At 58.0% G+C, this 12,067-nt stretch overlaps 1 protein-coding gene across 1 annotated transcript; it reads right to left on the bottom strand.

Annotated features, from left to right (window-relative positions):
• Positions 1–2,207: 2,207 nt before the first annotated feature.
• Positions 2,208–9,580, bottom strand: FNDC5 (fibronectin type III domain containing 5). The gene is made up of 6 exons (XM_026516534.4): positions 9,495–9,580; positions 7,760–7,875; positions 7,058–7,256; positions 6,666–6,755; positions 4,622–4,755; positions 2,208–4,307 (listed from the first exon to the last, which is right to left on the bottom strand). Exons 1-6 carry the CDS (start codon positions 9,565–9,567, stop codon positions 4,302–4,304), a joined length of 618 nt encoding a protein of 205 aa, XP_026372319.3. The 5' UTR covers positions 9,568–9,580; the 3' UTR covers positions 2,208–4,301.
• Between the last annotated feature and the right edge of the window lie 2,487 nt (positions 9,581–12,067).

Here is a 12,067-nt window from a genome sequence, read left to right on the forward strand (position 1 = left end):
GTTACTGCAGACATCAAAGGTTTCAGAGACCAGGCTGCATTCTCTGGAAGTGGTGGTGTTCTTCACCTTTAGTTCGTTTTATGCTATGGAAAAGTGAGGAGGAGGAGAAATGGACCTTCTCTCAAAAGAATTGGGTCATTCTCTAGCCTGTTCGGAGCTTTTACAGGAAGGAAAAAAACCCCAACCACCTAAAACTAGAAAGCAGATTTCCCTGCTTTTCTTTGTGTTGTCCTGCTTTTCTAAGAGAAAACAATGATTCCTAAGCTGGTTCTAGGGTATGCTTGCTTTGTATGTCAGAGCACCTGTCAGAAAAAAAATGCCCACTTGTCACGGGAAGTATCAGCTGGTCAGTGTTGGAATTCCTTCATGAACAAGCTCCTGCCTTGTCAATCCTCCCCACCTGCCCTCCTCCAGTGACAACTGGAGCATATGCCACAGACAGAAAATCTGACCTTCCCCAGCACCCATTGAGAAGAGGGTGGAATGTAATCTTTTGGACAACCTGTAAAACACTCCATGTGGTAGCCTGAATCATCGTTATCATTAAGGAACTATTTGTATATGAGGGTCTCCTTCGACTTAGCTTCCAGTGACACTTGAGGGTTTGGGAACATTGTACTGATGGAGTTTGGTGGGGTTGGAGCCAGGGTGTGTGTCCCATTTATGGAAGCAATTCATTCTTGGAGGGCCCTTAAAAGCAAAATCCAAAAACTCAAATAGGTTTAAAGAGGGTGAGAAAGAACATAGCAGTCTAAAACGTCACATGACTGGAGTGGTACGATACTACATATTTTTATAAAGAGCTGAATTAGAGATCCTAAAAGGGGATTCTAGACGAGGCCACCCTGAGAAGTCTGGGTTGAAAGGACAGGATCAGAAAGAGGAAAGGACTCCTGCCTCACAGAAACATGGTCCTTCTTCCTCTCCCAGACCCTGCGGCTTCCCTCTTGTTCCTGGGAGGAATCCCGCTGGCTCCTACCAGGTGGTGGATGGGCTCTGGGATCCTGTTCTTACCCCTTTGTTCTTGACAAATAAGGACACCCCCCCACCCCCGCCAAGTAGCTGGCCTGAGGGGTCACTCAGTAACAAGGCAGGCCAGCCTCGCCTCTTGTCTGGCATTCTCCCACAGGCCCTGCGTGGCCTGCAGGTTGGCCTCTCAGTCTCCAAGAACTTGCCTACATCCATCCCAAGCTGTGAGGAATCTGCGGGTCTATGTGCTGAAAAGGGGACCCCGTCCCAAGTCATAGCTGTAGGGTTCTAATGTGCATGACGGCTGGTCCAAGAAGAGCTCAGCTGTGGAACTTGGGGGTATAGTGAGGTAGCTACAGGGAATGGGGTTTATCTAAACCAGAAGTGTTCACTCCCCTCCTGTCCCCCTCATACCCTCAGCTGAGGTACTGCAGGCACTGCTAAATCCCTGGCCCCCGACAGCTGCTGACTTAGGGGCTTCTCTGCCACGTGTCACTAGACAGGCACACAGGATAGAGGGCCTGGCCAGTACCTCTCAGGTGTGGTTTCGAGTTCTGGGTGCCAATAGATTTCCACTTTCCCACCCAGCCTTTAAGACTTGCTTTCCTCTTGGAACCTTCCAGAACAGTCTACCCTAAGTCCCCCTCACCTGACCTTTTCTCTCCAGCTCTTGCTGGCTCTGGGGAGGAGTGTTTGAGGTGTTCCATTTACTGGTTTGCTCACTGGCTACTGACATCATCACTCTACGTTTCAGCCTGCTGTTGGGATCCTAATGCTGTTCCTTTAACCAGCCCAAACAGCATGCTGGGACTACTGAGCTGCCGCAAGGCGCTTCTGCAGCTTGTCTTCCCTTCCCTCCCTTCTCACCCTGGGGAGAAACTGGAACTGCATTCCTTTGGTCAGGGAAAACACCCAGTCCCACCCAGAGGGGAAAACCCTTCGTTCTAAAAACTGAGCCCAGCCTGCGTACCTGTGCGGCGAGGCAGCCCAAGCTTCGATTTGGGGGCCTCGGTAATAGGATGATAGAAGAGCTATTTTCTCCTCCTACACGTGCACCCCCATCTGTTCGAGATTTCCCTTCCAACTCCAGCTTGGCTGGCAGGCATGTCCCTAAGAAGCTGCAGGCCAAAATGGAGAGAGAGAACCGACTCCCTCCTCCACGCATCCTGACTTTGCTGCCAACTGCCAGAAAAAGAGGGCAGCACTTGGGCATTTACCAGAAGACAAGGATGTGCCTTTTCATTTGTCTTTTATTTTACATTTAAAAAGAGGTTATTGCTCTAACTGGATCAGAGGTAAGGACCTCTCCCCTAAGGAGCCTTGGCCTTGCAGCCCCATTCAGCAGGGATGGAAGTCACAAGACAATGAGTGGAGCCTCATGCCCTTCCATGAGGAAGCCCTTAGTATGGCTGACATCTGCCTTTCACCCTGTCTCTCCCCCCTGCCTGTGCTGCCTCACCGAGCGAAGGAGAGCGGTGGCTGACCTCGCCGGGAGAGCTCTTGAAGACCGGAAGGAAGGGGCGGTCATTAGGTGATGGCTTTCAGCTCTCTGGCTGGGGGGGGCCACTGCTCTTAACGTTTCAACAGGTATTCACTGAGCGCCTACTGTGTGCCAGGCTTGTGCTAGGCGCAGTCCTCCCACATGCCCATCCTTAGCCACCAACGGAAGACGCAGAGGCCCATCTCTTCCCATGCAGGTATTCAGCAGCCGAAATGCGTCAGTCCGAGGGAAGAGTCTGCCTTCCCTTATCAAGCACCATTTTGGTTTGTTTTGTTTTGTTTTCCAGAAAGGGGCAGTGGAGAGAGAGACCTGTCACCTCACACCACTCAGGCTCTAGGGAAGGACATGAGGACCCTGGGTAGCTTTCATAGAACCCTGATGAGATGGCAAGATATGGAGACCCCAGAGGCCAGGGCTGCTCTGACTGTCCACGGTAATGGCTCAGGCCTGCCTTCCAGCAGCTTCCACTCCAGAGCGGGTGACTCAGCAGCCCCGGGGATGTCCCACGTGGACATACCTTTTCAGCTGTGTAAGCCAGCATTGTTCCAACTCCAAGAGACTCTTCCTAAAGAAATGGGGCCAGTACGTGCCAGGTCTCTTTCCCACTTCATCTTCTTAAGACTCCAGACTAATGATGTTACAGTCAAAGTGAGGGCCAGGGAAGATCGAGGCTGCAGGCAATCAGCTCGGGGAATTCCTCTGCCCTCTGGAGTGAAGCCCTTCAGTCGTGTTTTCCAAAGAGACAAAGCAGAACCTCTTACACACTCGCCGAGTTGTGCATCACACCACAAACAAGTCCTTGATGGCTGGACCCAGAAAAGGCTTGCTGGCAGCCATGACCCTGCCCCATGGCTTCCCTGATGGCTCTCGCTCTCAAAGACACAGCTGGAGTCAGTCTAGGTGCTTGTCATCTCCCAGGAGCTTTGTGCATTTTCTCGAAGAGGAAGCCAGTCCAGGAGAGGTGAGGAGGCAGAAAGAAGGCTGTGTCTCATGCAGCTTTGCCTTTTCCAGAATGGGGCCAGGCCTTTTAGTTTTGTGGCTTGTTAATTTTTTGCAGAATTTGGGTTTGTAGTTCAGCATCCCTCACCAGACTAGGATGGGGAAGAGGGAGAACAGTGCAGCTAGCTGGGCCTCCCCCCACCGCAGTCCTCCCTGTCCCTGTGCCCATGGACCTGGAGACCAGCAGAGAAGAAAAATGAAATCCTTCTCCCTGCAGACAGGCAGTCATGCTTCGATGATGTTCACCGAGGGCTTGTTTGGAAACTGGGAGGAAAAAAATGAGAGAAGCAGCCAGGGCTAATCGAATAGACTTCTTGCAAGGTTGGAAATAGGGGGAGGACACGAGAAGGAAGGGCTGCCGCCGAAAAGCCAGGCTCTCCTCCCGCGTGGAAGGAAAGGAGGAGCCCTGCCTGCGTGTCTCGTCTCTCTGCCTTCTCAAACCCAGCTTTCGGCCTCACTGACTCAGCGGCCAGGACCGGGTGCCGGGCCCTCGGCCCCCCGGCCCCCCAGGCCACCCCCAGCAGAGCCATCCCGCCGCCGGCTTGTTCTCTCGAATCCTGCAGACCTGCCTCTGCGTGCGGCCTCGGCCCCTGACACTGTCGAGGTGCTTCTGGAGATGGGGGTTACTAAGAGGCTTCAGGAAAATGCGCCAGAAAGAGAGAAGCCAAGAGAGAGGACAGTAAGCCAGGGGGTGTGAGGAGATGGAGGGACGAGGAAATGTGGAGAGGGCCGGATGTTTGTTTGTTGGACAATCCTCGTCAGGACCATGAGATTCTCCCACTTCTCTACCGTCTCTTCCGAGCTGCTCAGAGCAAAAGCACTGACAAGGCCTTCATATCTGTTTTGCACAAGAGGAAATGAAGGCACAAAGAGGTGAAGCAGCTGCTCGAGGTCACACAACACGGCAGGGGCACCGACGAGCCCAGAACCCGCTGCTCGTGTTGTCCCACACCGGCCAAGCATGCTGCCCTCCCCACTCACTGCATTTTGTTAGCCCCCCTGGCCCCTGGCACCCAGCAAAAGGAGAAGGTCCGAAACCCATTTGCAGTGTCCCCTGTGTCACACCAGCCGCGGCCAAGCTCGGCTCTGTCCGGCTGCGACCACACCTGGCCCCGAGCCGACCCTGCACCCAGGCCCGGGACCCGCCCTCACCTTGCTGCGGAGGAGACCTCCCCCTTGGTGCTCTGGTGTGCTGGTTTCCGACGCGCTCTTCGTTTTCTCCTTGTTGTTATTGGGTTCATTGTCCTTGATAATGTCGTACTGGCGGCAGAAGAGGGCAATGACGCCTGGGGGGTGGGGGAGGGGGGGGCATGGGAGAACAGGAAGAGGCCGGAGCTCGAGTCCCGCCCACCCGCTTCATTCCGACTGGCTCCTGCCGAGCTCCTGGTAGATACTGAGCTCCAGATGGCCTCTGCCCTCACCACTGCAATGGCCTGCCTCTGGCTCCTGTGTCCACCTGTCCCCCTCCAGCCATCCCTTTCGCTGCCGGCCGGGCTGATCTTCCCACGACGCGCATCTGATCCCATCTACCCTCTTCCCTTCGTTAAACCCCTGACGGCTCTTTCCACTTAGGGGAAACAGAAACGGTAACAACCGCTGAGCCGGGCACGGACACGGCCGACGCCACCGTGTCCTCAGAGCGCTTTGAGGGCACCTGTAGTTACCGTCCCCAGCGGACCAGTGAGGACACCGATGTAGAGAGCCGAGGAACCGACTGCAGGTCTCGCGGCGGGGACAGCCGGGACGTGCACTGCAGGGTCTGCGCTCTGCTAAATGCTGATCGTTAGCGAACTACTAATACGTGAACGTGATAGTTTTTGAAAGTGAGATATTACTAAGGAAGCCAACTCCAATTCTGGTAGGTGTCTTCTCCATTTTTACCTCTGCTTTATTTATAGTGCTATTTCCTGATCTACTTGTTTTAGATCCTATCTCTTGACTTTCCACCATGGTAGATACAGGCGAACATCTCCCCCCACTTCCTTTCCCATCATCCTCACAGAACCACGTCACAATCTCGGGTTCGTTCGCCATGTTTATATTGTTACGATTATATAAATATTGTCTGTGCCATGTCTGGTAATGCACCAGCAACCTCTTTTGTACCATCTTTCGTTTTTTCTACCTTTTTTCTTTTTTTACAAGTGCCTGTTTTTCAATGTGCCTACAGAACATTTTTTCCAAATGCTTCTACAAGAGAGCCTGCCCTCTCTACCACCATGCTAAGACAGCTTTGGCATGGTGTTTGAGTCCCTCAAAACGGACTCCAGCCTACTTTATAGGCTCGCCATCCTTTACTGTCCCCCTTTCTACTTTCTCTCTTGGGTCACAGCTGCACTGAGCCAGACTGAACTGAATTTGTTTCTTATACGCGCTGTCATCAGAACCCTGTTCCTTTTTTTTTGGCTGCCAGGTGAACTCCTATTCATCCTTCAAAGCTCGATTCCCCATGTTCCTCCTGTGTTTTTCCCAGTTTCTGCTGCTAGCCCTAGAATTAATTCCCTCTTCTCTGCCCCCATACCTGGCACCCATCACATTGAATTACAGTTAAGTAGGGGCTTGGCTTCTCCCAGACCCAGTTCCTGCAAGCCCAGGGCTCTCCTTAGTCGCGACTGTAGTACTACTATCTGGAATGGAGGAGCCGGCCACTCAGAAAATCCTGGTTAAGTACCGAGATGAAATTTGTTCCTAATCCTTGGGTAGCTCACAGACAAGTGGGAAAAGGGAGAGACATGAGCCCAATGACCTCGTCTAAGAGGAGCTAGAGCCACGTTCATGGGTGGACTGGGGAGACTTTATGGAGGTGGTCTCAGAACCAGGGCGAGAAGGAGGAGTAGGTTAAGAAGGTGTCCCCAGCCTGAAGCAGCTGGAGCCCCGGCAGCCCAGAAGGAAGCACGGCTGCGCAGTCAGGGCCAGAAGGCCAAGGGGCTGTGGGTGTGGCCGCCCCAGGCGCCCGAACCACTCGCGAGGGAGGGAAGGTAAAGTGCTCCAATAACCGGTCCTCCAAGGCAGCCCTCAATCCACTAAGTTTCTCGTGAGAGCTAAGTTAGAGACTGGGTCCCATCCGGTCCCCAGAGCAGGACTTGGAGACTTCTCACATCATCTCTCAGCTGCCTCCGCTCCTGGGAGAGAAGGCGCCTGGCCAGGGGCCTCCGTTCCCCGGAGGCCAGGTGAGGAAGAGCCTGGAGGCACTCACCGGCCCACATGAACAGGACCACCACAACAATCAGCACCTCGCCCGTCCGCAGCTGCTGGCTCCTCCCCATCTCCTTCATGGTCACCTCATCTGCGGGGAGGGAGACACTGGCTCTGAGATCTTAAGTGCTGATCTCTATAGGTGCCCTGACTCCTCACAGAGATTCGAGAACATGCTGATGGCTCCTTGGGGCGGCAGCAACAGGGCTTGACCCAAAGCTGAGAGCTGCTATCCCCACGGCCTCGGGGACTAGGGTGACCTCCTCTCTCCCAGGTACTGCTTTCGTAGGCAGCAGGGGTCTGGGGTCGGGGGAGGAAGGGGGGCTGGTGCTTTCCTCAAGCCACCCACTGCTCCGTGCCTGACCACCCCCCCAGCAGTGCGGGGGGGCCTGCCTTTGTTCTTGGCCGCCACCTTCTCCGCCTCGCGTGGGGTCTTGAAGAGCACTGGCTCGCTGGCCGGACTCTGGCCCTGGATGGAGATGGCTTGCACGTGCACGATGTACTCGGTGTCCTCCTCCAGGTCCCAGAGCGCGCACGAGCGGGTGGTGGTGTTCACCTCCTGGATGAAGCGCAGCATCCGCACGTCCTTCTTCTGCCAAGACAGACGCCGGGGCCCCTGTTGGTGGCGCCCAGCCAGCGATCGCGCGCAGGCCCCTCTGGCGGTGACAAGGGCTCACCCGGCTACCAGGCGAAAGCCTTTACGCACATAAGCTTCCCCACGCACCCCTCGTCTCTGCAGGTGGCCAGGAACTATCGCTAGCTCCATTTCAGGGAGAGGGAGACGGTGCGGGTGCAGAGAGGTTAGAAAAGTCACCCAAGGCCATCTCCCCATCGATAACTTGCACCGGGTCCCAAACTCAGGTCTGTGTGAGATCAAAACCAGGCTTTGGATTCCCAGTTTCCAGTCAAAGGCCCCAGAGCCCTCCTCACTGATCCATTCCCCCTCTGGGGTCCCCATTCCAAGCCATATGTGCAATTCTTCTGCCTGTCTCCTCTTGCTCCTTATTCCTTTTTCCTTTCTATTTCTGCACACCCCCTCCCCATCGCCTGCTACTATCTTGATGTGTCCTTCCCTCCCAGCCCCTCAAGGGTTACCTGCTGAGAGATGGCAAATCCGATGACAACCTCATCCTCCAGGACGTCCCAGCTCACCACCGCAGAGTTGGCCTTGAGGTGCCTGACAGTGACATTCACTGGGGCCGAGGGGCTGTCTGGGGGTGGGGAGGCACCTGAGCCTGAGCATCCCCTGCTGTGAGGCCCAGGCCCCCTGTCTCCTAAGTGGGAACCTGGGGAAGGCCACACAGTGGGGGGAGGAAGAAAGCAAGGCGTCCAATGGGGTTGGCACATGGGTCTCAGTTCATTTGTGGTTGAAGAGTGAGGCCCGAGAGGCCCCAGGCTCCTCGTGTCCAGGGTGGGAGCCCCCACTGGTCACACTGGCCCGATCAGGGGTCCAAGCTAAAAGTGATGGGCCTGGGCCAGGGCCAGATCTAATGGAAGGGTGGTAAGAGGTGGGGGGCCAGGCATGGGGGAGGCATAGGTGGCCAGGGTTGCAGGTGCTGAAAGTTAGTCTGATGAAAAGCAGTCAAAAGGACTCCCAGTCCAGTGCTCTTTCTACAATACCACACTGTTAGGTGAGTGACCTTGAGGAAAGGAGAAAGACCCAGAGGTCGAGAAGAGCCAGGCTAGGGTGAGCCCTGGGTTGGGAGTGAGGATCAAGAGAGGAACCCCCGGTATTGCAGTGAGGCAGACAGAACGAAGCCTGGGGACAGGTCTACATGAGCCTCTTTTCCACACTCTGCCAGCCCCAGGAGGGAGGTGGGGAGGTGGCAGGGGAAGATGGGGTCACTCTGAGCAGGTTCTCTCAGGGGAGAGTCAAGAGTACAGGGTGGGTAGGGTCTTCTGGATGTGGGAAGAGGATGAAAGGGGGTCAGTAGAGAAGGGAGTAGGAGGGTGAGTGACAGGATGGTGGAGGTCAGGGCAGAAAGAACCTCTCTAGGAGAGGGGCCCTGGGTCACACAGTGTCTAAATCCCCCAAGGCGCGAGTGGGGCGAGGGGAAGACCTGGCCCTCAGCAGCACCCTTCGCCCCACAGAGGAGCGGACCTGAGGCCCCCGGAGCGGACCTGAGGCCCCCGAGACAGAGAGAGACAGAGGGACACAGACAGGTGGCGGCAGACACAGAACCAGAAAACAGACAAGTGGGCTATCAGAGACAGACGTAGAGAGGAAGCAGAGGGAGAGAGAGAGAGAGAGCACTGAGCCACAGAGAGATAGGCAGAGGGAGCGATGAGCGAGGCGCCAGAAGCCAAAAGGACAGATACAGAGCCTCAGGAGAGGCTGGGCTGGGTGAGGATGAGGCTGGCCCTCGGGGCAGGCCAGACCGTGACCGCAGCAGGGTCAGGGGTCCACCCCACCCACCCCGAGCCCTAGGGTGCCAGTCCCCATCCCCCTCACACTTGCTCACGCAATTGGGACCCCATCCGACCTGCAGAGTTGTCCTGCAGGGCTTTGGGGACAGGGAGGGAGGCCCAAGGTGGGAGCACTGGTGTCCTCAGCTGCTCCCCAGGCCAGAGAAGGGAGCTCAGCTCGGGCACCTGAGGCAAAGGCCTGGGGTCAGGGCAATGGGATGAAGGGACTGGGGATCGCAGGACCCTAGACCCCAAAGCTGGGGTGGCGGGCCGGCGGTCGGGGGCTGGAGGACGGGGCCTGGGAGTCAAGAGGTGGGGAAGAGGCCGGGGCCGGGTTGGGGGGCGGGGAGCAGGAAGGGGCCCGAGGAGTCCCGCCCGCCCGCCCCGCGCCGAGCCCCCCGCGCCCCCGCCCGGGCCCCCTTACCCGCCTGCACCAGCGCGAGGCAGACGCAGCCCAGCCACAGGCGGAGCGTGGCGCGGGGCGGCCCGGGGCGCATGGCTGCTCCTCCGGCCGGCCGGCCCGGGGCGGCGCAGGGGGACGCGGCTCCCGCGCCCGGCGGCCACTGGCGCTCGCGCTCCGGCCCGCTGCCCGCCCGGCCCGGCCGCCCCGCGCCGCCCCGCGCCGCCTGCATGTCGGCTCCGCGGACAGCGACTCCCGCGCGGCGGCGGCGGCGGCCGCGTCCACGTCGGGCGCCCGGGGGGCGGGGCGCCCCCGCTGCGGGGAGAGGCGAGGGGCGGGGTGAGGGCGGAGGGCGCCCCCCCACGCCCGCCCCCTCCCGGCCCGCTTACCGCCGGGGCGCCCACGGCTCGCCCGCGCGCTGCCCCCGTCCCCCGCACCCGGCCCCGACCCGGCCCCAGCCCTGCCCTTCCGCAGGGAGAGGGAAGACGCGCGCCCCAGACCCACCGGCCTCCCGAGGCCTGGGGGGGTCTGACCCCCTACCCCACCCCCCATCCCAGACCCAAGGCCTGGCCGGGGCCCGGACAGACGTGAGCAGAGGGGAGTGTCACAGCGTGGGGGCGGGGTGGAGACTAGAGTGCCGAGTAAGTGCTGGGGTGTATACAGTAGGCGCTCAGTGTTTACCGCGGCGGGGAAGAGGGTGCTCAGACTCACTGGAGACCTAGCTCTGTGACCCCGGCCCGTCCTCTTTGGGCCTCCTATTTTGTCTCCATGAGAAGACACTGTGAAGAGCCTGACTTGCCTTGTGACCTTTCTCCCTGAACCCCTTAAGGGGCGCTCTGCGGTCCCCCGTTTTGCACAGGAGACTGCAGCTGGGAGAGGTCACTTGACTTGCCCAAGGACCCACAGCAGAGCCAGGATTTGCTAACACAGGCTGATCTGACTCCCACGCGTGTGCTTGACTCGATTGTCTCCCCACCCAGAGTGAACTCACCCACCGCACCATCCCTGAGATCCTAGACCTTGCCTGTGCCAGCTGCTCCCCAGCCAGAGAACAATCTGGAACAATCTAATCTCTTCCTGAGAGCGAGAGCGGGTGAGGGAAGAGTGGCTCCAGGCCCTCCCCCACCGCTCTGGCCCCACCGAGTGCTGTGAGCAGGATGAGCTAATGGCTGGAAAGTGCTGGGGGCTTTGGAGACTTGGCAAGTAACCCGCAAGTAACCAGCGGGGATGGCTCCTTCCTCACCACCTTGGGGACACCCCTATGCCTACCGCTGTCCCTACCTCGGTCTCACACACTCTTCTGCCCACCCACCCCTTTTCTGTTCTTGAAAAGGGAGAGAGCTGCCCTGGCCCTGCACCTGCCACCCTCTCCCTAATGAGGGGACCTGCACAACAGCAGGCGGGGAGGGAAGCCCCCCCACCTTGTGGCACTCTCCACCCTGAGTCCCAGTCAGAGAAACAAGGTTGAGGAGGGAGGCACAGACCAGGGCCCTCAACACGGAGAGGCCCCCACATCTCCAAATGAGCCCCTCCCCCCAATCTGAAATTCCACCATTAGGGAGCATTCCTTTGGGTCTTAAAGGTCTTTTGGTCTTCCAGAGGCTCCTGGAAGGGCTAATCCTTTTTGAAAAGGGACATTTTGCAAAGTTATCCCACAGAATGTCTTCAAAATCTGCCTCGCCCACCATTTTAGATTGAGAAACTGAGGTCCAGAGATGGAAAGAGCTCCCCGAAATTCACACAGTGGGTCACGAGCAGCAAGGGAGCCCTCCTCTTCTACTGCCCTCCCCAGGGCTCCTTGCTCTGACCCCCAAGTTTCTATGGGTCACTTTGGAAAGGGTAGGATAGGAAGGGCCTCTGGGGTTCTTACTGAGAGTGGACCCCAACTGGCCAGCCCCTCAGTACCGCCAGACCTGCTCTGCTTGGCAGGCTGAAACCCCCAGCCCCGTCGGCTTCCCCAGCCACATACCTCGTGCTGGGGTGAGGCTCATTTGGGACCTCCACCTGTTTGGGGCAGGAGCCAAGGAACCAAAGCACCTCTCTCTCCTCTCTCTTCTCTCTCTCTTTCTCTCTGTTCACTCGGCAGCTGCCTTCCGCCCCACCCCGCCGGGCCCCGCCCCACCAGCTGCAGCTTGGCCCTTAGGGACCCCCCAACCCCAGCAGGCAGTAGCAGCTGGAGTCTCCTTAGGCCTCCTCGCAGGAGCCTGCAGGAAGGAGAGGGGTCAGTGAGAGGTCACCGAGTCCACTCCTGTCCCGGCCAGGGAGAAAAAGAGAGAAGGGAGAGGGTCCTGGTGGGGTCTGAAGTCCAGTCCAGTGCCAGGGAAGGGGGAGTCTGGGTGCCACCTGCTGGCCTCTCCAGGTATAACCCCGCGTGGATGTAGGGCACTGGGAGGGGGTGATGGCAGTGTCTAAGGCTTTGAGAGGGAGGGGGAAAGTCGTTGGAGGAGGACGTGAAAGACAGGGAGGATTCAGAGAGTCGTGCCTGTGGGGGTGCAGCCTTCCCGGGCCCCATGATGCATGGGGGTGCTTGGGCATGACCACAATGCTGGGAAAAGCCTTGATGCCTGGAGTCTGGCAATCAACGGAAGCTGGGTAGG

This window comes from Ursus arctos, unplaced genomic scaffold, assembly GCF_023065955.2.
Source record: "Ursus arctos isolate Adak ecotype North America unplaced genomic scaffold, UrsArc2.0 scaffold_32, whole genome shotgun sequence".
Taxonomy (NCBI): domain Eukaryota; kingdom Metazoa; phylum Chordata; class Mammalia; order Carnivora; family Ursidae; genus Ursus; species Ursus arctos.

Coding starts and splice junctions, on each gene's coding strand:
- FNDC5 (XM_026516534.4), bottom strand. CDS start 9,567: ATGCGCCCCGGGCCGCCCCGCGCCACGCTCCGCCTGTGGCTGGGCTGC. Junction 7,876..9,494: donor CCTCGCGCTGGTGCAGGCGG/GTAAGGGGGCCC, acceptor CCCCACCCCCAG/ACAGCCCCTCGGCCCCAGTG. Junction 4,756..6,665: donor GGTCCTGTTCATGTGGGCCG/GTGAGTGCCTCC, acceptor CCCACCCCCCAG/GCGTCATTGCCCTCTTCTGC.